General features: G+C 40.3%; 1 protein-coding gene across 5 annotated transcripts in view; it reads right to left on the minus strand.

The window, feature by feature from the left end:
* Positions 1-24,788, minus strand: part of LOC133142050 (EGF-like repeat and discoidin I-like domain-containing protein 3) — a 102,553-nt gene that overhangs the window by 36,893 nt on the left and 40,872 nt on the right. For all 5 annotated transcript variants that reach the window (XM_061262988.1, XM_061262987.1, XM_061262986.1 and 2 more), the window contains 2 exons: positions 10,378-10,491; positions 3,267-3,448 (listed from right to left, as the gene is read on the minus strand). In XM_061262988.1, coding sequence (XP_061118972.1) covers positions 3,267-3,448; positions 10,378-10,491 — 296 coding nt within the window. The remainder of the gene's footprint in view (positions 1-3,266; positions 3,449-10,377; positions 10,492-24,788) is intronic.

A 24,788-nucleotide genomic window follows, 5' to 3' on the forward strand; every position in this document is an offset into this window, starting at 1 on the left:
GTGGATCTTATTGTGGCTACACTGGGATTAGAACCACTGACCTTGCGTGCCCCAGTCATTTACCTTAACCACTACGCTGCAGGCCGCCCTAACTGTGGCTGCTTCATAACTGTGTGTAAATGGTCAGTGCATGCCAGTTAAGCCAGTTATGTAAATTGTGTTTGTAAAATAGAATTTGGTCTTAAGATATAAAATATAAATACTCTATACAATGCATTAAAAAAATGTGGTCTGAAGTTTGCGGAACTGTGCATTCTTTGTAAGGATGCCAGCAGCAGCTGAGATAATATGAGCAATATAAATAACACAAAGAACAAGGCATATTTCTATTTGTTTTCATCATACAGTATCCATCTCACGCTATAATGAACACACAGCGGCATGGATTTTGTTTGAAACTCTGATGGCTACAATTGCTTTCCAAATTGTTTATTGGAAGCAGAAAATAGAAATCCACCACAACATGCTTTTCAGAGTTTCTGTTTCGGCAGAAAAGAAAGGACAATCTTGAAAACCAAAAGTGAGACCTGCATTCAAATATGAAACTGTGCCCTCACTGTGCCCTCACTGTGAAACAAGGCAGAAGAAGTTGTCGATCAATCGATTTTTAATACATTCGTACTGGCTGCACCTCATTAGACATGTAATCTTTTAGAGGATGTCAGAAGTTGTAGTCGACTTAAACATTGGTCTATGATACTTCTGAGTACTCTAGGGTAGCACTGCCCCTGCCTGGCCTCCGTGACAGGGACACAGCCCATCACAAGCACATCAACTTTTCCACCTGCTGCTCTGAAGCCACTCTTCCTGTTCACCATCGCAGATCTTGCCCCCCCCCATTGTAGAAGCTGCCATATTTAGCGGTGAGCAATGAGTTGGATACTCCTCCTTTTCATCGTGATTATAAAGCCCTCCACAGGCAGGAGAATCATCATGCATGGCTTCCTGTAACTAAGCAGAGCCCTGCCTGCCTGCCCATCACGGCTGCAGGACTGCTGATAGGAAGAGCGCACATAAGTACGAGAAATAGCATTACGAGAACATCCGAATGCTTCCCCCATCCCCAAGCCTTAATGTAATTTCAGCAACAAGTGCCTTCCTGTGCACTCTTTCAAAGGTAGGCTTATAGGCTTATAAATAATCCCACTCAAATAATGTATTTAGTCCATTCAGGTGTGTATGGTTCTCCTCTGTGGTGGGGAAAATGGAGACTCTGGTCTATGGGAGAATGCATGGGAGGTGTGTAGCTACTTCAATTGTAGTGCTGGAAGCATTTAGCTTGCATCTCAGTCCTTACCCTCAAGACATCACTGGAGGCACTCTAATTGCAGTAATCAGTGGTAAGCTAACAAAGGTAGACGACCAATTATAAACTTACCTGTGGGAGTAGGGCAAGCCCAGCATTGAATCACCTGATTAAACTAATCAAGATCTAGACTGAAAACCTAGATTAGTTCATTAGCTGAATCTGGTAAACGGTGCCAGGGTGGAACAGAAGCCTACACCTCCACCGGCCCTTCTTGCATAAAATTGGACACCCCTGGGGTAATTGAATGTTTTGTTGATGATTAGGACACTTGTGTTGATTGCTTAACAAGCAGCTGCAGAAAGCCCTGTGTGGACCTCTTTGTGATAAACAATGGAATTACGGGTGACTGAAAGAAGAAATTAAACCTATGGACCTTAGAATGGCAATGTTTATCAGCTTGCTCCATATATTTCAGAATAATAATTTACTGTGGGTACAAAAAAAATACAGAATGATGCTATTTGAAATGCACACATTCGTGTCCAGTTTGCTTGAAGCTCACACAATCTGAAGCAAGCATGCCATAATCATTGTAATTATGGAGAAATTATAAACAATGACAAAAGGCAGGATGATGCTCTGTGAAAAAACACAATCCTTTCCAATCTGCACAAGCATAAAAGCAATATTTCTCAAGATAGGGCACAGCAGTAAAATGGTACTGTTGTTGAGGCAGAAATGGACTATTCAGTCTATCTGAAGGCATTCAGAATTCTTTACTTGTGAAACTGAGCATTAATGAAAAAGCCAATCTTCTTTCTGTACAGCCAGAGCACTTTCTTGATGAAACCATCTGAGTCATGGCAGGGAATCTGCAGGAGCTGTAACAAGACGCACTCTTATTGAAAAAGATAATATGACTGCTCAGTGCCCAATGCGTTTTTTCCACTGCAAACGCTTTGTTCTGTACGGATGTGGTTTATTCTGTTTTCATTTAAATATGTATGCACTACTGGGGCATAAAGGTTTATCATGGTGTTTTCCTGACGGAAAATGTTATGCATATTTACTGTGTCAGTCAGGGCTGTCATGTTTTTTGTGCAAATATAGTAAAATTCTGTCCTGAGATGTACAATATGATATAGTAAATAATATACAATATATGTAATACAGTATAGTTAGCCTAATTAAAAATTCAATATATCTTCTTCCTGGGTCCTGAAGTTTTTTTTAATTCTTTGAAATAAATTATGACATTTGGATGTTTGTTTGTATATGAAAAAATACATGCTTTTCATCCAATCCGTAATTGCTACGGCTAAGTTGTTAGCAACTCGTTGCACAATAACAACATGCAGTGCTGTATCTGGCTGTATGTTTGTATAATTTGTGTGATGAATAAAAAATTTTTTACTTAATACGGTTGTATATATCACTGTAAGTGTCTTTATTCATGTCATCGTTGGTGTTCTCATTAGTAATTTCCTTAAGTTATTAGAGTCGTTGCTTTAAAATTCTTTGCTGGCTAACAGTAGCTTTGACGAGCCAAGGGAACCCGGTAGTTGCGACGCATAGAAGATGTGCTGTGGTCTTAGCACTTGGCTAACAAAATGGCTATTTCAGTTGGAAAGCGGCATCGGAATTCAGTGGACCCAGTGTCGCTTAAGAGAGAAATGAATCCGGAAAAAAACATCCAAATAATAAACACAATTATTGTCACAGAAACGGTTATGTGAAAAGGCCATTCATTTTTCACAAGAGAAATTGTGCTCTGGAAATCAATATATGGACAAAGGTTGTGCTCTGGGTTACGCCAGACTTCCAAAGCCTATGAGCCCTCACATGTTGTATGGAGCTCGCAATTCTTGCGAACCCCATCCCATACAGACATCATGTAAAGTAATTCTGCAAATGAAGCTGCAGTAAATGCTGCTTACTACTAGTCTCTTGTTGAACACGTTCACGCATTCTTCTGGTCGTTATTTCTAGCGCCTATTTCTAAACCTCCATCTGGTACCTGTATCCAGGGCCATCTGTCCTTCTCTGCAGCACTCCAGGCGTTGACCAGGCCCTTCTTGTTCAGTCTGGCAAAGTATGGGTACCACTTCTGCAGCCCAAACAGTGCTCGGTGTGTAGAAGATGCTGTGATCTGCTGGTTGGAGATTATTCCTCCTTCCATCCCCAAAGGTCCAGAACATTCTGGAATAAGAACAGACACATGTACAGTGCAAGTTAGCAAGAGACCATTCTAAAAAAAATTTATTTTTCTTAAAGATGAATTGCATCAATGCCAGTAACAAAGACACTGGGTTCCTTGGTCCTGATTTTCAACAGATCTCATTCCCTGGGTCCTGCTGTCTGCAGCATACTCTGCGCTAATCTGTTAACATGCTGCTATCTGAGTTTCCATCTGTGATGGTTTCGGTTTCTGAAAGAGAATCATTAGACATTCTGCCTTCTATGTAATACATCAGTTTCTCTCCTTGATATTATGTCCTGATCAACACTGATTAACATGGCATGCTGTGACTGAAACGGCACCCCTACGATCATGCAAAGACGTATCACCCTCATTTTGTCATGTTATCTTTATTTTTATTACAAAATTCCTTATTTACACTTTAAAAATCCAATGTGGAGAGAAGGGACTGCAGTGTAAGAGCCTATGACTCCTCCATTTGGGCTCTCAAGCCTGGTCCCAAGGAGGACAAACTTGCATATTGGACAGCATTTTTACCACATGGTTAGTCTTACACATTAGCTTTACATGATTAACAGTTAAGGACATTTTAACCTTTATTTTGGTCCCAACATGATGTACAATGAGGGAAGTGTGTGTGTGTTTGGGGCAGGTTGAGTGTGGAGGTGGCTGACTTGTTCCACAACTAATTTACAGTACACACCTGGGTGATATGACAAACATTTTGTGGCAGAGCTCTTGCCTCACATTAGTGGTGGGTCGAGAGAAAGGGATGCATCGCATCTGATAGCAGCGGAAGTAACACGGGGTGCAATTACAAGGCCAGATTGAGATAATTAGATTTAGAATTTGGCAAGGGACCCACCTACTTGAATCTTTAATGACCCCATTGTGCTATGATCTCAGTTTCATGACTCAGCTGAGAGGCAGTAACTGCAACAGCACCTCCTTGATAGCACAGGAACATTGTTCTACATGCTCCAAAGGGAATACTGCCCCCTACTGGCCAATCAGCACTTTTTAAAAATCCCTGCATCAGTACTGTCTAGTGCCAGCAAAATAGTTTTTCAACTAAAATATAAAGGTAAAAAGTGCCATTGCGTCATTTAAAAAAAGAAATAAGAACTTCCCTGTGGCATGTAGGCTGAAGGCTAACAAGTTGTAAAATGGTCCGCACAATAAATCAACACTTTCGCTGATACCTCAGTGATTAAAAAGCACGAAGACAAAAAGAGGACAAGTATGCGACACAAATAGAAACAGTCTTTGGGTCATGTTCATTACTGAGGATGCCATATGATGAAACATGTGAATCGCATGTATAGATATCAATATTTTGTATATGAAACAATCTTATGGCTACCATATGATAATGCATCTGTTCACTAAGGAAGCCATTGTGTACAAAATGATTTCAACAATGCATATTTATTTCAGCAATGTCTTTAGAAAATAATAATTGAGTTATGCTGTATCTCAAGAGTGAAGATTGAATATTGGAGTATTAATGAGATGTCAAAACAATTGAAAATCCAATTATAAAAAGGCCATACTTACATATACACACAACACAGAACTACATACCCTAACTCAGAAAATTAATAGAATAAACAAAGCAATTCCACAAGAGAACAGACAAAACCAACAAACTAATCATGACACACATATACACACAGACATACACACACAGGCAGTAAAATGAGCAGGATTCACACAGTTGGAAAAAATGAGAACGTGTTGCTAGTCAATCATCTTTGCTTATGATATCAAAGTGCCTTTTTAATCTTTATGCAATATTCAAGGTGGGGGAAAACGCACAACAGCTGTGATGGGGCTGGTGAGGAATGTTCAGCAAAAACAACAGATTCAAGCGGCATTGAACAAAACACATTACTCGTATTCCAGAAACAGCATCTGGCAATATCCTCAGAGGAAGCATTACAATGCGGTAGTCTTTAATGATGCAGTGGGCATCCGGCCCTCTATGGAGATCCTCTATCCAGAAATGATTGGAGGAATTAAAATAATGAATACGTTTGGATTCATGATTTTTGAAAATGGACTTTTCTTAAATTAGTTCAGTTTAAATTGAGAAACATGCTTGCTCTAATCCCATCTATTTGCCCTGATCCTAGAACCTTTCCCTAATCCCTCATGCTTGTCCTAATACCACATATTTGCCCTAATACCACATACTTGCCCTAATACCACCTACTTGCCCTAATCTCATGTGCTTGTCCTAATACTACACACTTGCCCTAATACCACTCAACGTCTTTGGCATTGCTACCAGTCTTCCTGCAGCCTTTCCTTGTAGTGTGCAGTACCTTAGTGATTCAGGAAAAATTTATAGTAGCGAAATTCTTCTTCATTTCAAGTATGAATAAATGGTATGTAGCCAGAGTATTTAAGAATGACTTTGTATTCAACCAAATGAGCGAACACACCACCTGCATCCACCTACAGTAGCGTAGGTAGGATTCTATCACATCCCAGCATAAAGAGAAATACAGTACATATTTTATCTTACTAAACCCGCTTATGCAAGATGTTCTATTACAGGCCTCTACCTGACTCATTAAAAAAGCAATAATTGCAGATTTCATTAATTAATCTAAAAATTCCCCATCCGTTTTATTACATGCTGGTTTCCATGGCCTCAAAAGAAGACGGTACTCTAAAGAAAGAACAAGAACACAGAGACAGTTTCAGGATAGTGGAATGAAATGGACACAGAGCTTGGAATAAGCTGGATGTACTGTGGCAGGGGCTCACACAGAAAGTGACAGTTAAGGGGCAAGGGTGCAGCACAGCTTACTCTGCTGAGTCTCTCTCTCTCCCTCACTCGCTCTCAGCCTCAGTTTCCATAGGAACGCCAATCCTTTTTTTTTTTTTTTTTCTCAAGTCCTCAGTGGCTGGCGATTCAGGACAGGTGGAAACTTGTCAACAACTTTGAGAGGGCAGGTCAATAAAATAAAACCCCACGGGCGGTGAGTGGCATTTCCTTTTACAAAAGTGACTATGCTGCGTAATGCCCAACAATGAATGCAATCTGCTTCATCTTTTCTGCCGCTTTACGATCAAAAGAGCGGAAAGGGCAGCACAGACTCTGCTGTTGTATAATGTGCTTCTACCCAAACGGTATCAGCACAGCAACAGATCAGTGCCACAGAGTTCATCCCAGCTCTGAGAACACGCACCGTGAGGGGAAAGCCACATAACTCCGCCTGAAGCTATTGTTGTTTTGGGAGTGACAGTCATCCAATGGCTCTCGAAGAGAGTGTGCTGGTCTGGGCTTGTGCGTACCTGTCTTTTAAATACTCCCTAGACATGTGAAGGGTACAAACACAAGGCTTGCACGACCACCCAACTCCCCACCGCCCATGCCCTCCTAGAAAGTAGACTTGTGATTGTCTCACAACTGTGTACCTTTGAGTTCTTCCATAACATGCAACTCAACCGAAAAAATATAGATACTTGAACATAATTCATCTACAGAGGCTGCTGACTAAATTAATTCCTGGACTGAGGGTATGCAAGTAAAACTAATAAATAATTTGTGGCCTCAAGGGATATTTGAATGCTTTTAATAATTTTCAAAGACCTGTCAAGAAGATCTTTGTGACAAAAAGGTTACACAAAATAGAGCTCATAAACATGGAATTAGCCCTTGATACAGCATTCATTCATATCAATTATCTGGTTTCTTTATCTTTCTAGAAGCCTCAGATAAAATATCTCTAAAGATTAAAAAAAGCAAGCGACTGAAAACAGAGCCCTCTGCTGACTCTTTGAAACAGGCCTGCGATGGCGTGACCCGGTTATTCCATCCAGTCCCTGCAGTAAAGAGCGCCCTTGAATACGCACAGTCATAACACAACCTCTGAGCGCCATACCTAATGCCAGCGCCATACCTTCTCCCCCCCCAGGCCAAGTCCTCACACTGCCTGTCCTTCGCCAAATGAAAGTGTCACAAAGAGAGATGGAGAAAAACACCTTCACGGCAAAGCATTTACATATCATTGCTTTGTCATTTTTAATATAGTCCTGCCCAAAGAAATGGAAATGCTAACACAGAAAATGGGTTTTCTAATGTAATGATGTGTGTTGGGAAAGGCTATAAAAATATTGATTTATTCTATACTTATATCTATGTGGAAGAATAAAATGGCCTGATTATGAAGGTGGAAGCAAGTGAAGGTGTTAAAGGATTCATTGTATGTATAGAAGTATTTCACTGAGCAATGAGTAACTAACTAAGCCCTTTTCCTTATTTGTATTGCCAATACATGCGGGGGGCTGCGGGGGAAATCTGTATAATATACAATATTGCAGGATGCTCTGGCATAACATACAGTACATGACAGCGAAGGCCTTTGTCAAGTAATGGCTGACTAACCTGCCTGCACATTGATCACCCTGAAGGTGATGTTCCATCACAAATTATAAAGCGCCACAGGTGGCCAATGGACCAGTATTCTGCCATTCTTATTTATAGCCTTTTCAGCCAACTTATTCCACAATTAATCAAGGTTGAAAAGAGCATGACGGATCTTAAAGAAGCCTTGGCCTCATCACAAGAGACAGAGAGCAGTGAGTAATTCAGCTTCAGCTGAGCTGCAGAAAACCAAATGAAAAAGTGCACAGCAGTGGAGCACTGGCTATCAATGGTACGGAAATGTACAGCTCATTACAAAATGAACAACTGCCCAGTAGTCTCTAAACCAGCTAATTTGCTTTTCCAGCATTGCACTGATATATGGAAAGTGCCTGAATATATGTCATACAATAGTGTCTGAATGACTTTACTGTTTGTACTGTGTGTTGCTAAAAAAAAAAGTCTCAAAATCCACCAGGATCAAAGAACCATTTTAATTCAGGCAATTGCTTTAAGTTGGATAACAATCAGCACAAAAGCAGAGGAGTTGGGTAGACGTGTGGCATGCCATGCCATCACGCATTTCCTGGGGGGAGGGGAGGTGTAATTACTGGATCATAGGGGCACATTTGCCTTGATAAGTTTCCTGCCTGAGCCGCAGTCGGACTATTATGATTATGCCAATCATAGTTCGCCACTGAAATGTTGGCAGATTGCAAATGTCAAATTAAATTATCCCAACATGACTTTGTAGAAAAGGTTCCCATCAGGCACATTTAACATTAATTCATTATTTAGCCCGTGGTACTTTGCTCTCAGGGACTGTGAAACAACGCCGCCACACTCAAATGAGCTTCTGCAATCATCACAATCATGCTCGCCGCCAGGGCGAGCCTCCATATTTTGCTCACTCCAACACTTTTAAAATATTTTTTTTAATCTAGTTTACAGAGATATTAGTCCTTGAATCTGCTTGAATTGAGATATGAAGAGAAAAAAAAACTACACTGGTTTTGAGCTTTGTTGCCACCGAATACTATTTATAATGCAAAAAACTCCAAAAAGTAAAAAGTGAAAAGTCAGTTACTGCACCTTTCTTTGTTTGAATGTATGAAAAGTTGTTTGTGGGCTTTGAACATAGCATTGCAATTGGAATTCAGCTTTTAAAGCTATGCAAAGCACCTGCATGATAATATGTTCACTCTGCTGCCTTTCATTATAATAATTGTTTAATTATTGCTGCCTCAGACTTTAGTATTTGAAAGTGATTTATTTTTGCTTCATCCTTGACACTAAAATAGTGGACCTGGATAACCAAACGATCTGAGAAGGGCATTATGCAAATATTTATGCATTTATTTATAAAATGAGCAAAAAACATGGAAGCTGTGCCATTATAATTTGACGAACCACCTATAATAAGGTCATTGACATTGAATATGTGCCAGTGCCAATTGTGGCCAGCAGCAGCCCTGCAAGGCAAAGCATAACTGGCAACAGGGGTTAATTTGATAAAGATCTTCATTAACTAAACTTACAGCTTACAAGAAGTTGCGCTGAAATTCTACCATCGTTCTCTTAATTGTCATTTGTTTTCAGTATAATGCAAATGTGTGAATACGGTCCAGCCTGAAAACTGATTAATGCTGAAATCTTCCTTATACACTGTTATGCATCTTAATGTACCTAAGACTCCATCAATTATGAAAATTATGCTTTTAGCCTCAACAAATAAGGCAGTTCCACACCTGTGTGGTGCCTGCATTCAGAAGAACAGATATGCGTTGCAAAAAATGCACATGCTTATCCACAGTAGGTGTAACATAAGCATGAGCTTTAAGGGAAATTAACATGAGCCCGCAAGAACCAGAATTATACGAACAAAACATAAATACTTGGATGAAAAAGAAATAACTGAGATGCTAACTGAATCCAGCCCAGGGATGCTTTTAAGTTTCATCATAAAACAACATTATAAGTGTCAAATTCCACTGTCTATATAATATATAATTGCATAGTTGAACAAATGAACAAAAATGAAAGGACATCGGCGACCCTGAAATATTGTAGGAGCCACTCATTGATCAGTAAAGCAGTTGAATCGCAGATGTACAATGTCACACAATTGGCCTTTACACTATGCTAAATAAATTAATCTTCGTGAATAGAAAGACCTTCAGGCATCACAATTAGGTTTGATAATTCCTTTGTCTCCCTGAGACATTGGTCAGGCTGCAAGGAAGCAGGTTTTGATAGCTGGTTTTGAAAGACACTAACACTGTATGCCCATTGCTCTGTTTACATGTCCTTGCACTCCTATTGAGTCACGGATTTAGATAGAAACCCGGATGCTTCTTCGCAATTAGCGCATCGAAGAAGAATGGAAAGAGATGGATATTCTAAAAGATCGACAAAGCAATAAAGGGTCCTGCTTCAGAAGGACACTCAGGGAATATTTTATGGACTTTGTTTGGCAACAGCGAGCTTCGGTTTCAGCGGATGTACTTTCAGAATGTACAGGGGAGCAGTATCCCAGAAAGACGTACTTACTGTATTGACAGTTCCTTCCCATGAATTCTCCAGGGCATTCGCATGAGTAGTTGGCAACCAGGTCTGTGCAGATTCCACCATTTTTGCATGGCTGCCTTTCGCATTCATTCACATCTGCAAGACAGGGAACACAGTGAGCACATCAATCTTTTTTTAATCATTGTTTGTGCAGTTCATTTTGTTTTAATTTATTTTTTTCTTCTTCTTTTTGAGAAACTCCAAGCGACACAGATTTAGGTCACAGGACTGACAATACATTTTGTGAAGGAAATTATGGTCCAGCACAATGAGCAATGTTGGCACAGGTTGCTTGATTTGTAAATATCTAAATCCCACATGGTGATTGAAATCAAACAATTTAGCCTGAACAAACAGACTGAATAATTAAAGTCCTGAACAAACCTAAGTGTCCTACTGTGGTGTCAAGGCTCTTTTTTTTCTCTTCTCCCCTTTCTTTATTAATATTTTTCTTTGACATACAATCTCAGAGTAATTTAATTTCCATAAACCGATCCTTTGAATAATGTATGAAGCCAAAAATACTTTACAATTCAAAATCTGGGGAGAAACCAAAATCAGAAAAGAATGCCTATTTCCAATTTGACCTTGGTTCTTCCCAGAACCATTCCATTAAAATGTCACCACAATGAAACATTAAATTATACATTTTCATGACTTCCCATGCACTGGAAAGATGAAAAATAATGGCACCACACTGATTATATTATCGTAAATGTATCTTACAAATAAAATCGTAATTCGTAACCAATTACTGGACGTTGGTCCATAATGGACACCATTATGGACAAGTGGTTAAACTCACAGGACATTTGGGAACACTTAATACAGTCAACAGGCTTCGCTTTGCAATGTACACTTCTATGAATTGCTGGAGGCAAATGATTCCCTCATGATTAAATCAGAGGCACTCTTAAAGGTAGCCTTTTAAGGTCTTGATGTTCTGAGAAAGCACATTTTCTTCTTAATGTTTTTCTTACAAAGATGGCTTCTTCATTGACAAGAACCTCGCTTAGAAATGCTGAGCTAATTTCCGCTGTCTGACTTCACAAGGTGGTTTATATTGGCTATGTGCTATGTACCTGGGGTTTCTCAAGACACTTGTCCCAGCAACAAGCCTGTCTAAATTGTCAAATCGCTTTATGAAACCAAACGCCCTGACTTTATTCCAATATATCAACAATCTAATCCAGCTAACCAAGTTAGCGACATATATGAAATGGGTCCCAGGTGTCTGTCTTTCAGATAACAAATCTAAAGAAAGTATAAGTGGTCCCTTATACCCTGCCCTGTAGACCCCAGGCCCCCACTCAGCTCTTAGCTCTCACACTTTCTCAACTTGCTGGTCTAATGATTCCTCATGCATTATTTCTCAGCCCAACAGAGTCCCAGCAGCCTCAGAAGCTTTGCCCGGGACAGCTTGGGGTTGTCTTTTCCATATCATGCTTCAAATGGTTCACGTAAACAGCACTCAGCCGCTGTGGTGGGAGAGCTCCGCTGTGGATGATACATAGCCAAGTTCCCACTGTGAGACACTTTAGAAGTGCACTGAAAGCCACAGGCTGAGGAGCAACCAGGCAGGGGTGGCCCACTGGCCCTCTGTGCTCTGCTCCTATTGGCTCCTCAGCAGAAGAAAATAATCCTTGGACCGAGATGAGCCAGGAACTGAACCGTCTCCCTCAAACCCGGCCAACACTTGAACACTTGAGCTGTTTGCCCTCTCCTAAGATCTTAATATCCAACCCATGTGTGATTTATATGCATCTATGGAAACTATCCAGTGCAATTTCTGCTAACTGCTAGCAGCAGTCTTAAATCAGAAGTTAACAGGAGATGGGTATAAAGCGAGACAGTAGATTTTATTGGTTTGACAGCTGGGTTGTGCGCAGTCCAGATGTTCAGATGACGGTTGTGGTTAAACTGGATGGCAGTTCATAACCAACCAGCTGGAGGCTAATATAGACAATTTGTGAGCATCACATTTACAATAGTAGTAGAAAAAAAACTGCTGCGCTGCCAGCTATCACCAGAGCACTGTTCAATTCTATCCAATGACAAGTTATCTTTTTAATACATTTAGCCAATTAATGTTTTAATAAGAAGGTTGATAACGTGTCACATGTCATCCCGTGTACATCCTGAATACCCAAACATGTAAAGTCAATATGACCAGTGTTTGAATTAATAAACATGCTTTGTGCTTTGTATTTATTCAACAGGAACTGTTTACCATTCACTCATAATACATAAATACATTTCACAATCGCACAATCACACAGTCATGTTCAGAACAGCGTGTGGCTTCTAGCAATTCCTTGTATTTGCCAAGCAGTAATTCAGCCGACCCCAAAGACCAGACCACAAAGCTGGCATCTGTCCATGTGTTCTGGTGAGACGCCCTCTTGCAGAGATAACATCCCTCGGAGATGAGTGAGAGGGAAGCAGACCTAAAGCGAGGGGTGAAGAAAGTGTGAAAGGGTGAAAAGGAGGGCAGGGGAAAGGGGAAAGGGGGAAGGGATTACCCTGGAGAAAGCAGCTAATCCACGGGGGCCAGAGTTCCGTATGAGTCACCGTGGTGGGGTGTGTAAACAAAAACACCCGCACCCCCCCCCCCCCACAGGGTCACCACTGCCTGCTCATGAGTCCCAATGCGCCGCTTCCACCACACAGAGATGAATGGAAAACGCCAAGCTGTTCAGCGACATTGCTACACTCCTACTTCAGGAAGCGAACAAGACGTGGCTACCGCTTTAAGAAGCGAGGCTCAAATTCATGAATCGCATCACGAGTGATGTATTCAAGTGACGTTAAGAAGTCATAATGCTAATGCAATTCATGACCAACCGCAACGGTGCTTATGCCACCGTGAAAATACTTTGTTCATTCAGAACTGAATCATCCTTTCAATTTCACAGCATTTCAGAGGAGTGCATTAATCAGAACCTCTACATTCTCAGAACGGCATCAAATCTGTCTTGCAGCATCTGTGCCATTGTGAAGCAAGTGGTGTCATCCAGCAGGTTCACACCACTTTGAATCCATTAAAACGTGCTTTCTTTTTTAAAATTGGACAATGATTTACAGCCCTGATTGTTCAAGAACAGGCTGCTACTAAACACTGAACGGCTCGCAACACTCTTGCAGCTGTTATGTGTCAATACAAACTAAATGAGAAACAATAGAAACAGAATAACAGAAACAATAGAAACCTAGTTTCCTAGGAGTGGGGTTTTGGAATGTAGATTGGCCTCATCTCCACAATTACATCATTCTGATACTGGCCTTCGCCGCTGTTGCTCCACTGTTATCTCCCCCCCGCCTCCCTCGAGTCTCCACAACCCCTTTGCCTTTTTATGAGACTCCAGCTCTGGACTAATTGGGTAGTTAAAGAGTTTTTTTTCGATAAAGCACCATTCAGATGTACAGTAATGAGTGTAATGAATTCCTGGCTCTGACGGGATGTAATTGCAGCAGGCAGTAAATCAGAAAGACCACAGAAAGAGCAGAGGAGAGGGAACACAGAGGCGGGACGGGGAGGAGTAATGGCACCTTCACCCAACAGCAGTGACCCCTGTTGAATTACACCAGGAAATGTGATACATTTATATCTACATATATACAGTACAACCTCAGATAACCAAACACACCAGGAAAAAAGGTCATTCGGAACACATACATTTGGAAAGTGACACCCAATTTTAGGAAAATAAATGGGCCTATTTATTTCAGTTCAGTTTATTTTTAGTCATAATAAACTAATAACCTCCATGGCATTTGCCCAAACAGCTACTGTCATATAAAGTGCAACCAAATAACCAACAATAGGTTAAACTTGTAAACAAATCTGTTTGGTGATGCTGGCAAAGCAACAAGGTTTCGTGCTCTTGTGGATGAACGGCAATGATAAGCGAAAGTCCTTTTTTATCTCTGTGGTACTTTTGTAGTCTGCTCTTAGCAACAGTCATGAAGCTCAGTGCTTCTCTAACTGTAGTGTTGAAATCGCTCTACATTCCCACCCCTCTGTCATCTGAGGTTATTGGCATCCTGGCTGGCTGTCCTAACAACAATTGCGATTTGAAAATATCCTTGTGCTGAAATTAGCTAAATCGCCTCATTTTACTTTGACCTATGTTTGTGTCTGGTAATGACAACTTACTCAGGGAACAGAGCTTCCTACACATGGAGGAATGGGGTTTAATCTTGGCCCTTTACACAATTCTCCTTATATCGCTTACAAACCCCTTGCAATCCAATCAATTCATGTCATATTGCTTTGAATAAAAACATTTGATTAGAACACAAATATATGGTCACTCCTCCATCAAGCTTACTTAATAAATCTATCTAAAGACATTTCATTACCAGCTGGCCCACATTACAAACCAACCTTCTTTTTGTTTGACCAAATTTAAAGTTGCCTGGGACACTTTTCACAGGTAAAAGGTATTGATTGTTATAGATATTTATTATATGGGCTGGGGTAATGCATGTGTTTGAGACATTGTAATTTCAAGTGCTCCATACAGTATGCTGCATGCAGAATGCCCGTACCAGTCATAACGTTGTGTGTAATAGATGTAACTGCTTCACTACCCCTTGCACAGCTTCAATACCTATTGAAGTTGCAAAGAAAAATGAACAAACACAAAACACACATTTTGATTCCACTATTCATTCTCTGAATTAAGGACACTGTAAACTTTCTCAAAGGGAACATCTCATTCCCCAGAGGCCATCGTTTCAAAACATCACTCCCCTGGATTTCAAACACAATACTGTACACTATGTGCACAAGGAAGCTGAGCTCTAAACTGATTAAAAGGCATGTTTTGAGTAAGCTATTCATGAGATATACCAGCACACAAACATTCTGAAAAACGCCAGTGCCAAATATGCATAATATACAATTCTGCAAAATGCTTTGTAGTGATCTGCATAATACACGCCTTTGGCAGGTAATGGGGAGTGTGCACCTCTGCATTTGACAGTGGAAGGCTTATTCAATTTGAAGTTGATTTCCTGACCTTGGTGAGGAACTGCCACAGGTGGCCTCATGGGAGCCAATGAAAGCGGGCTATGGTTTGTGACCTCATCGCATCGCCCTGACCGTAACCCCTAGCGCTAATGCATAAGCAGGAATCTTCCTTCGACTCTGCTCTGTGTGAGTTTGGCCATGCTTAGTTTGGGACACATAGGGAGTAACAGGTGGCTGAGCCGCATGGGTGTGTAAGGAAAGCCAGGGGTCTACACTGAGGTCTGATACCCTCGTGTCCTGTTCAGTGCGGGTTGCCCCTTGAGTGGGGGCACGACAAATATACAATGCAATAATAGAGGAAATCCGGAAGGGGGTTAATACTTTTTCACGGCACGGTACATGTGTACAACTACTGAGAAAGTATCTTACTGTAAGTATATTAATGGTTGTACACAGGAAATGCCATTGCCTGTTTTGTAACAACCTTTCTCAGCTAAAATACTGAGACCCCTATGTTGTCACTACTTTGACTAAATTTTTTGTCATTTCCAGCAAATTATTTCACAGGTTTGTTTCATCAAGTCAGTGATAAAATGGCTACAAATACATAATTGCAAGATCAATGGAAGCCATTATTTGTGTCAGGTGCATGTTCTATTCCCTGTGCTTCTCATGGTTATTCAAAGGCAGTACATATAATGCCAACGTATGTAAGGCAACACAGAACTGTTGCTAAGTAAATCAATTAGTCAATCGTTATTTTGTATAGTAGAATATAATCAGGCAGCCTCACAACTCTTCAGTTATCTTTCTTTCTCTGAGGGGAATTTTAAAGAGATAAAACAAAATCATATAAGCCAGTGTGAATTGTGAATTGTCCTCTCCCCCCATTAAAAGGTGACTCGGCTAAACCCATGGAAAGTGGAGCAGTAAATGTAAAAAAAATCATTCATTTCTGGAATAAATAAGTGGTGTTCACACCTTCTTTTCCAGCATCGATCTGTCACCAAATCGGCCGTTGGTATTCAACCTTGAATGTGATGGGTGTCAGAGTGGGTCGGGGATGGTGTGATGAATGTGCTGTCATCCTGTCAGCCCCGTAATTCACTCCACAAGACTAAAGTGCAGGCAGTCCCGCTATTAGATTGGTCAAAAGATTTATAATGGCTTTGACTGCTGTCAATCTTTATTTAGGGGCTTCTGTTAAAGTGGCTGGACTGCCAGCTTGTTTGGGTTCCTGGCACAGTGCTCTCCCTTACCTTTATACTCAAAGAGCCCAGCCTCAGTGCTTCTCCTGGCCTGCAGACTACAGTTCAACAAACTAGGTCACTGCCGTCTCCTCTGGGACTATCCCAACTGTACAGCCATAAGCCAACACAACCCGCTGACATTTGGCTTTCCTCTAGATTTCCCTTCGGGTTTTGCTCAAACAGCCATGCCAAAGAGAAAATGTTTCAACAAAGCATTCAATATCTGAGAGGCAAACATCGCAAGAACAGATAAACTAAAAAATGAAAATGAAAATCTAATTAAAGACAACGATAAAGGACACTCAGATGGGGAATAGTAAAAAAAAATAAACGTTTTGCTATTGTTAAGTCAGGAAGCGTACAAATGTCTTGGACACTCGCCCTCCATATGAACCAATTTTAATAATTCCCCCGAAAAAGCTGTAAGAATCATTCATACAGGGTGAGACTAAATTGGGCTTTTTACAAATGCTGGCATGACCCATTCTTGCATCCTCTTTCGACATCTTTAAGGTCCCTCAACCAACTGTCAAATTAAATGAGTATGGTAAATGGTTGGCATTTAAATAGCACCTTTATCCAAAGCGCTGTACAATTGATGCTTCTCATTCACCCATTCATACACACACTCACACACCAACGGCGATTGGCTGCCATGCAAGGTGCCAACCAGCTCGTCAGGAGCATTTTAGAGTTAGGTGTCTTGCTCAGGGACACTTCGACACAGCCCGGGCGGGGGATCGAACCGACAACCCTCCGACAGCCAGACGACTGCTCTTACTGCCCGAGCCATGTCGCCCCGTATGGCTGACAAGCCTCAAAATCAATCGAAGCTCAGTGCAATTTCGTATTATTTACAATTGCATTAGGCCTGGATGAGAACCCATATCAATGGGCAAAGCGCACAAGCTATTGACTACCAAGCCAGTGAGGAAATGTGATATGGGCAAATGAATCATCCTTCACCATGTTTGGAACACACAGTTAGGGGCATACTGGATGTGGTGCCCACCTAAAGAAGGCTCCAACAGTGAGGGATTCTAGTGGGTCTGTAATGGTTTGGCTGCACTCATGCCCTTGGATGGCGAGGGCAATATGAATTGCTACCTATGTTGATTCTGGAAGATGCAGAATTTCTTTCATATCTGAAAAGGCATCGTCCAGGATCAACAGAGCATATGCAGTCAAGAGTTTTTAGAACATTTTCCATTTACTACCTCAAACATGGTATGAACTGACCTTCTCAGATTGACATGTTTTAGTGACCGGTCAAAATAACACACAGCACAAAATCTCTCTCTCACTTTTTAACACACACTAACACACACACCCATCACAGACTTTCTCCCTCTTCTCATCTTTCCCCTCTAACTTCCTTCTCCCCCTTGTTAAACGTTCTTATATTTATGTATTCAGCTTTACCTCAGTATATGGGTATATTTTAATTTTAAAATACACAAATTTTCTCTTTGTTCAGTTCCTGCCATACAGACACATACATGAACACGGATGTGCGCGTGTGTGTACACACACACACACACACACACACACACACACACACACACACACACAAACCCCACTGAAACTAGACAGCATATTTCATTAGCCCACCTTCCAGATGTATCTGAAGCAAACACAAAGGCAGACAGGTCTATAACCACAATGCAAGTCAATGAGGCCTTTTTCATTTGGGTGGAGACTGTATGCTGTACAAATCTCAGCAATCAATCTTCTCTCCTGACATGTATTTGCAATGCTTCCTGCCTTTCTCTCTTTCACTTTCTTCCAAAGACAACGGTGAATAATTAATATGCTCGGCTCTTGGAGAACATTATATTTTGTATTTCCCTCATCTGAGGTGAGTGAAACCATATGTGAAACCCAAACTGAATTTAATTTAAAATGCTTTCATTAGGAAGGAACATCTAATTACAACATGGAAAACACTTTGGTCTTTTTTGGTCAATCATTTCCATGTGTATTAAAGACCCATTTCATCCCTGCTTGCCTTTAGTCCTACCCTTTTGTTCTTTTCCAAACAAATACCAGAAAACTAAATTTAAAAAAATCACTAAGCACTCTTCATTATATACTCATGATTTCAGTCAGCTATGTTAATTTTAACTGGCACAGTTTGGATAAAGCTGACCATGGTTGGTTTTGAATAAAAAATGAAATTAGTTGTTTTACAGTCAAATTGCATAGAATGAGACGGTCTTCGATGCCAGTATTTAATCTCTCACAATAATTAAACATAAGCAGCAAAACTAAAGGCAATCTGAAGAGTATGCATAGAGTAACAGGACTAACATCAACTCTCCCGTGTGCCAAGCATGTTAATCTGTTCCCATCTCTTATTACACTATACTTATGACCCTTTCATCCAAAGCAACTTAAAGTTTATTAGACTAAGTAGGGGACACACCCCCCTGGAGCAGTGTGGGCCCAGTAGCTGTGCAGATCTTATTGTTCCTCTGAAAACTCTATTTTAAGCGCCATGAAAGCAATGCTGATGCTTTAATGTTCCTTATAAACTTGAGAGGAATAAATGACAAAGTAAAACCATTTTTAAAAAGTCTCATTTCTTCTATTTGGCCAAAACCAATCCATGTAACAGCCCATGTAAAATCTACTATAGTCTGAGCATTCAAATTTACCTAATTTGCAAAAGCTCCAGTCTACTTAAGGGTGTATGAAAACCCTTGAAAATTATTCCTCTTCTGGCAATCTGGGTAAGTTGCAATTTCTTGAAAAATACTCAAAATTCAAGAGAAATATTTAAGAAGGCATGATGTACTATGAATTCATATTTCATTTGATCTTTTTCTAAGGCTTTTTTTTTCTTTTTTCTTAGTATAAGTAACATTAGTTTTTGAAGCCCAGTTCAGACAAAAACTATAAAAGTTGATTAGATGCTTTACTGTACATAGTCATCATCAAAATGACAGTTGACAAATCGAACATCTGTTTCCATATCAGCGAGTAACAGTAAGAGTTGGTATTCACCCAAATATTTAATTGAAAGTAAATTATTTGTAGATTGACCTTTTGGTAGCAAATGCAATAATTTTTTAGTGTCTTTTTTGGTATGTCAATATGATTTATGCAGATTTAAATGTAGGATTTTACATGAAAAGTTAGATCAGGGGTGTCAAACACCAGTCGTGGAGGGCCGCAGTGTCTGCTGGTTTTTGGTGTGCGTCAGCACGTGCAATGAATTTCAAAGTCTTTCATTGACTAAAGAGTCCACACACCTTGTTCTCAAGGCCTTAATTGGCTGCTGATTGAAAGGAAACAACAAATACCAGCAGACACTGCATCTCTCCAGGACTGCCATTTGACACCCCCTAGTTAGAGAGTATCAGTGGACGGAAATTTTCAGTTCATATCAGAGATTTTTTATAGGCTTTAAATCTGGCTTTTGGCTGGGCCCATCTAGAACACTGACCTTGTTTCTCAGCCATTCCTTTTGAGGTTTTTGTTGTGTGCTTTGGGCCACTGCCTGTTGAAATATGACTCTTCATCCTGAATGCACATCTCTTGTGGAATGAAACATGTTCTCCTCAAGGTTTTACATTATTTCGCTCCATCCATCTTCCCAGTCCAACTCCATAGCATGATACTGCTAGTGTATAACCAAGCTGGACGGTAGATATGGTGTTACTTGAGTAATGGGCCGGGTTTGGCACGCACCACAGTGCTTTGTTTCAGACAAAAGAGCTCAACTTCAGTCTCATCAGACCACAAAATCATAATTCAGAAGATATCTGGGTCTGTCACATAGCTCCGGGACAACTACATGCATGAGTTAACCTTTGCCTTTCTCAGGATTGACTTGCGTCAAGCCATTCTCCCAGCTAAATTTGAAAAGTGCTGAAGAGATTGTTGATTACCTCTTCCTGAAACAGTCAATGAGCTCTGCATTACAGTTGGCCTCTTGGTCACTTCTCTGACAATAGCTCTTCTTTGTCTGGTTCTCGTAGGATGGCCTGATGGACTTAACAGTCCTCCTAGGAAGGTTCAAAGCTTTATAACGTTCCCCAGCCTTTTTACTTCCAAACGACTTCATCATGATGTTTCATGAGAAGCTCTTTGTTCAGAACGGTGAGACTGATTAGCTGTTTCAGTTGTGAGTGATTGAACAGTATTACCCAACACTGTAGTATTGCCCCACAGATCACCCAATCACTGCCCTTCATACGAGTTCCCCTCACAGTTGACTGTCTTCGGTGTGGTTAAAGATGGAACATTCTTCCATTCTTCTGAGCGACTGAACTCACTTCCTCTCTACCCACATACCCACAGGGCAATCGCAGCAATCGACAGCATGACACTTCATTACAATAATTGCCTATTTTCGCATCAAGTGCTCTGCCAATCTGCCTCAGTGCGTGGTCGAGAACACTGGTAATTTATCATTTAAATAATGACAGCACCACTGCACAGCTTTCTTACAATAATACTGAAAAAGGCAGGCATCATTTGACAGAATCCTCATCTCCAGAGACACAGACAACAGTCAGAAGTACTGACTGAGCATTTTGGGACCACTTTTTTTATAAGGACAGCAGAGTCTATTTGCCAAAAAAGGGTGTGGAAAAATACATTTGTAAACCAAAATCATCAATGTATTATAGAGAATTAGTGCCTGAACAAAACACTAAAGAAAAATACCAGGAAGGAATATTGCGGACAGTGATTCTTTGTGTCATTTTGATATTATTTAGATGTCTTCATTATAAAGCTCACTTTTTTGTGTCAATTGTGAACCTTACTAATGAGTTTCATAGATCTAGTTTGGTGATCGATGAGAGTCAAGTCACTCATAGCATAGCCAACAAACTAGCCAAGGCTCTCTCATGCCCAGCTGACCCACAGCAGGGCCAACGGAAATTGAATTGTTCCCAGCATTGCGACTGTTGCAAGTTGCCTACTGCAGCATTAATTTGCCACTGCCACCCAGTTGCCACTAGAGTTTGACAATTGTGCCTTGACTGCAAAAATAGTTTTCTCTGCCTCATTACAGAACTCTCCGAATGTAGAGGTAAATAAACAGGATAATGAATATTGAGTGGGTGTGACAGAGTTTGTAAGAGATTATATTTTTCCTCAGCAAAATATAAACTCAGTAACCCAGTTGTGTAACTCAAACTAGAAATCTGAATCAATTCAAACCACAAGTGTGATATCTGCACCAGTTAATATTTGTTTTTAGCTCTCCATTTCCCAACAACAGGCCCAAAAGTGTCATTACATTTAGATGGGTTCATTAAAATACTGTATGTGCCATTGACATCATAGGACTGGGTGCTTTTCAAAGCCACTGTGTTCTTTTATTCGGTGAATTGTGGTAGGGAATAACTCTGACTTGTACACTATATAGCTATACAGAAATGTAGCTGTGTCAAGTACATGGACAGACAGATGACAAATAGATTAACTGGCATAAAGTGATAATCAGAGCTGGGCTTTTCCATTTCTGCACTTTAAACCCTCTTGTGGCTTCCTATGTCACAGGGCCAAAAAAACGCATTTTATCAACTTAAAAATACAATAGATCACAAAATGTAATATCTTTATTGACTCAACACACAATCTATTGCCATTCCTTTTGTGCTGACTGCAATTGAGAATATCTTAAGGGCAACCTCAATCTGCCATGAACAGAATTCAAATAAATGTTCTGTGAGCTTCAAAATTGATTTTTTGAAATGGTATCAGCACAGCTCAACCCTGTAATAATATACATTTTTGTTGGTGCCATTGTGTCTGATTCAAGGCCCTAGTGTTGGCATTTCAGGCTGCTAAGGGGACTGTCCCACCCTATATACAAACCTTGATCACTCCCTACTCCCCAGCTAGACCACTCCGGTCTGCCAGTTCTGGTTCCTCAGTGGAGGAATGACTTGCCTACCACTGTCAGGACAGCAGAATCCCTCCCCCTATTTCGACGCAGACTCAAAACACACCTTTTCAAACTCTACCTTAGTCCTCCCTCCTGATTCCCCCGCCCCCCCTTTCTAATATCCCTATCTTCCTTGTCTAACCCCCCCCCCCCCCAAAAAAAAAAGAAAAAAAAAGAAATGGCACTTATGATGACTATATGTTTAGAACAGCATTTCATGTGTAGTTTCCTAGTTACGGATGTGATGCTTTGACTTGTGGAAGAACCTATGCACTTGTAAGTCGCTTTGGATTAAAAGCGTCTGCCAAATGACTAAAATGTAAATGTAATGTAAATGATGTTCCCTGTTGATATTATTAAATGTGTTAAGCTGATAAAGACATCAGGAAAGGACAGCAGTAGTGAGAAACAAATGCATTGAACTGTTTGAGATAATCACTATCAAATGGACCTTCAAAACTGACTGGATACCACAGATGTTTGGTGAAGCTCTCATCCACCTGCATAACCAAATGGACCATCACAGGATAAATCCTACTTAAATCGTCTTCTACAGTGGGGTGCCAAACTTTGAGCACCTCTGGTTTAAATGTCTGTTACGATGAATCTGAATGTGATTGAAAGCAAACCTGAATTCTAAATGAGTTAAACATGGGACCTTTTTACAAATTTTAAAGCAAGATTGATTTTTATTTTCATTTTCTATTATTTCTAAATTATATAATATTTTATTAACATATATATTATGGATTATTCTTTGTTACATTTTAAAAATTCACAGGGCTCCCAAACTTTTTCACAGGGCTTTTACAATTATTTTGTTACTGTAAAAAAAAAAAAAAAAAAGTAATCTTACTTTTAAAATGTGAAGAAATGTCATGTTTAATGTTGTACCATTTAGAGGTCAGGTTCGCCTCTGTTCACATCGATACAGCATTAATTGCAAAAGGCTTTTTGACCAGGGGTGCCCACATCTTTGTACACTACTGTATCACAAGCCCCAGGGGTAGAACGATGGCATTTACATAAATCACCATCCAAGGCACATTTCAATTATGAGACGTTCCATTTTTCTTTTCTTTTTTTAAATGAACTTAATTTTACTTAATAATTACTTTTGGGTATTTCAGAATGTCTAACATGACAAAGACAAAATGTTCACCTCTCACAATTTAAAGGGTAGCCCCACCCAAAGAGATCATGATTTGTCAATTTTGTCATCTTACAGACAGAATAATTGCCATGGCCTGTATTTATTGTGTCAGACTCAGAACCAATGCATTCATTAGTATCTGCTGAAGTGGCGTTGTCATTTTAATACAACACTCCGTATCATTTGGAGATAACGACTACTATTTATGAGATAAATGAACTTGAATACTAGACTACTGTGCAATTGTGACAAATGCATATTGTTTTCTCTCCATTTCTGAAGCCATATGTAACAGAGAATGAAGTACACCCAAGAAGTGTTATGCCCAGGTCACATTATTTTGGGTGGGCCACAGCACATTTTCCACTATTGTGGAATACATCATTACATGTACAAATTAGAGATTAGATCATTCTTAAGGTGAGGATCAACATTCAAGTTTTTCTGGCTGAGTTTAATAAAGCACATGGGAGCAGAATACCAATTCTTCTTTTGTTGTCATGTTCGGCACCTATTCTCAGAGAGGAGATAATACCTCTGTGAAGACAACTCATATTTTTTTGTCATTGATTTGTCCGGACTTAGAGAGGCACGCATGAGCGTCGGTCTGCCTGAACGGTGCTAATCCCCCTCACAAAGACTCAGCTGGACATATGGCAGAGGAGAATGTGCTAAATTAGGTCGAGTGTCAGCCCTGGCAGAGACGGCCAGGGAACTAAATAGATGGCGATATTTCTCGCTAATCTCAAGACTTCGGATTTCAAGAGCCGTTGTTCAATCTGTTGGACAGCTCCGCTGTGAGGCCTTGCTGTTTTGGGGGAACAATGCATTAATTATAGTGCCAGGCCCAGATATGGAACACACACAGCAGATTCCTGTAGCAGTACAAATCCAGGCAAGTGACAGACCAAAATAATAATAGTAATAATGCTATTTTACTATTAAAACATTCCCATTGGGTGTCATTCCTTGGTTTCTTTCTGACATACTGCAATTCTGGGGAGAGGTATTTCAATCGATACTGCACACAAATGATGTTATCACACCTCGAGGGAAGTCTTCCTTTATGCATGCCGATTTAAAGCCAACATGAAGCATCAAAGGCAGCTG

This window comes from Conger conger, chromosome 12, assembly GCF_963514075.1.
Source record: "Conger conger chromosome 12, fConCon1.1, whole genome shotgun sequence".
NCBI classification, from domain to species: Eukaryota; Metazoa; Chordata; class Actinopteri; order Anguilliformes; family Congridae; genus Conger; species Conger conger.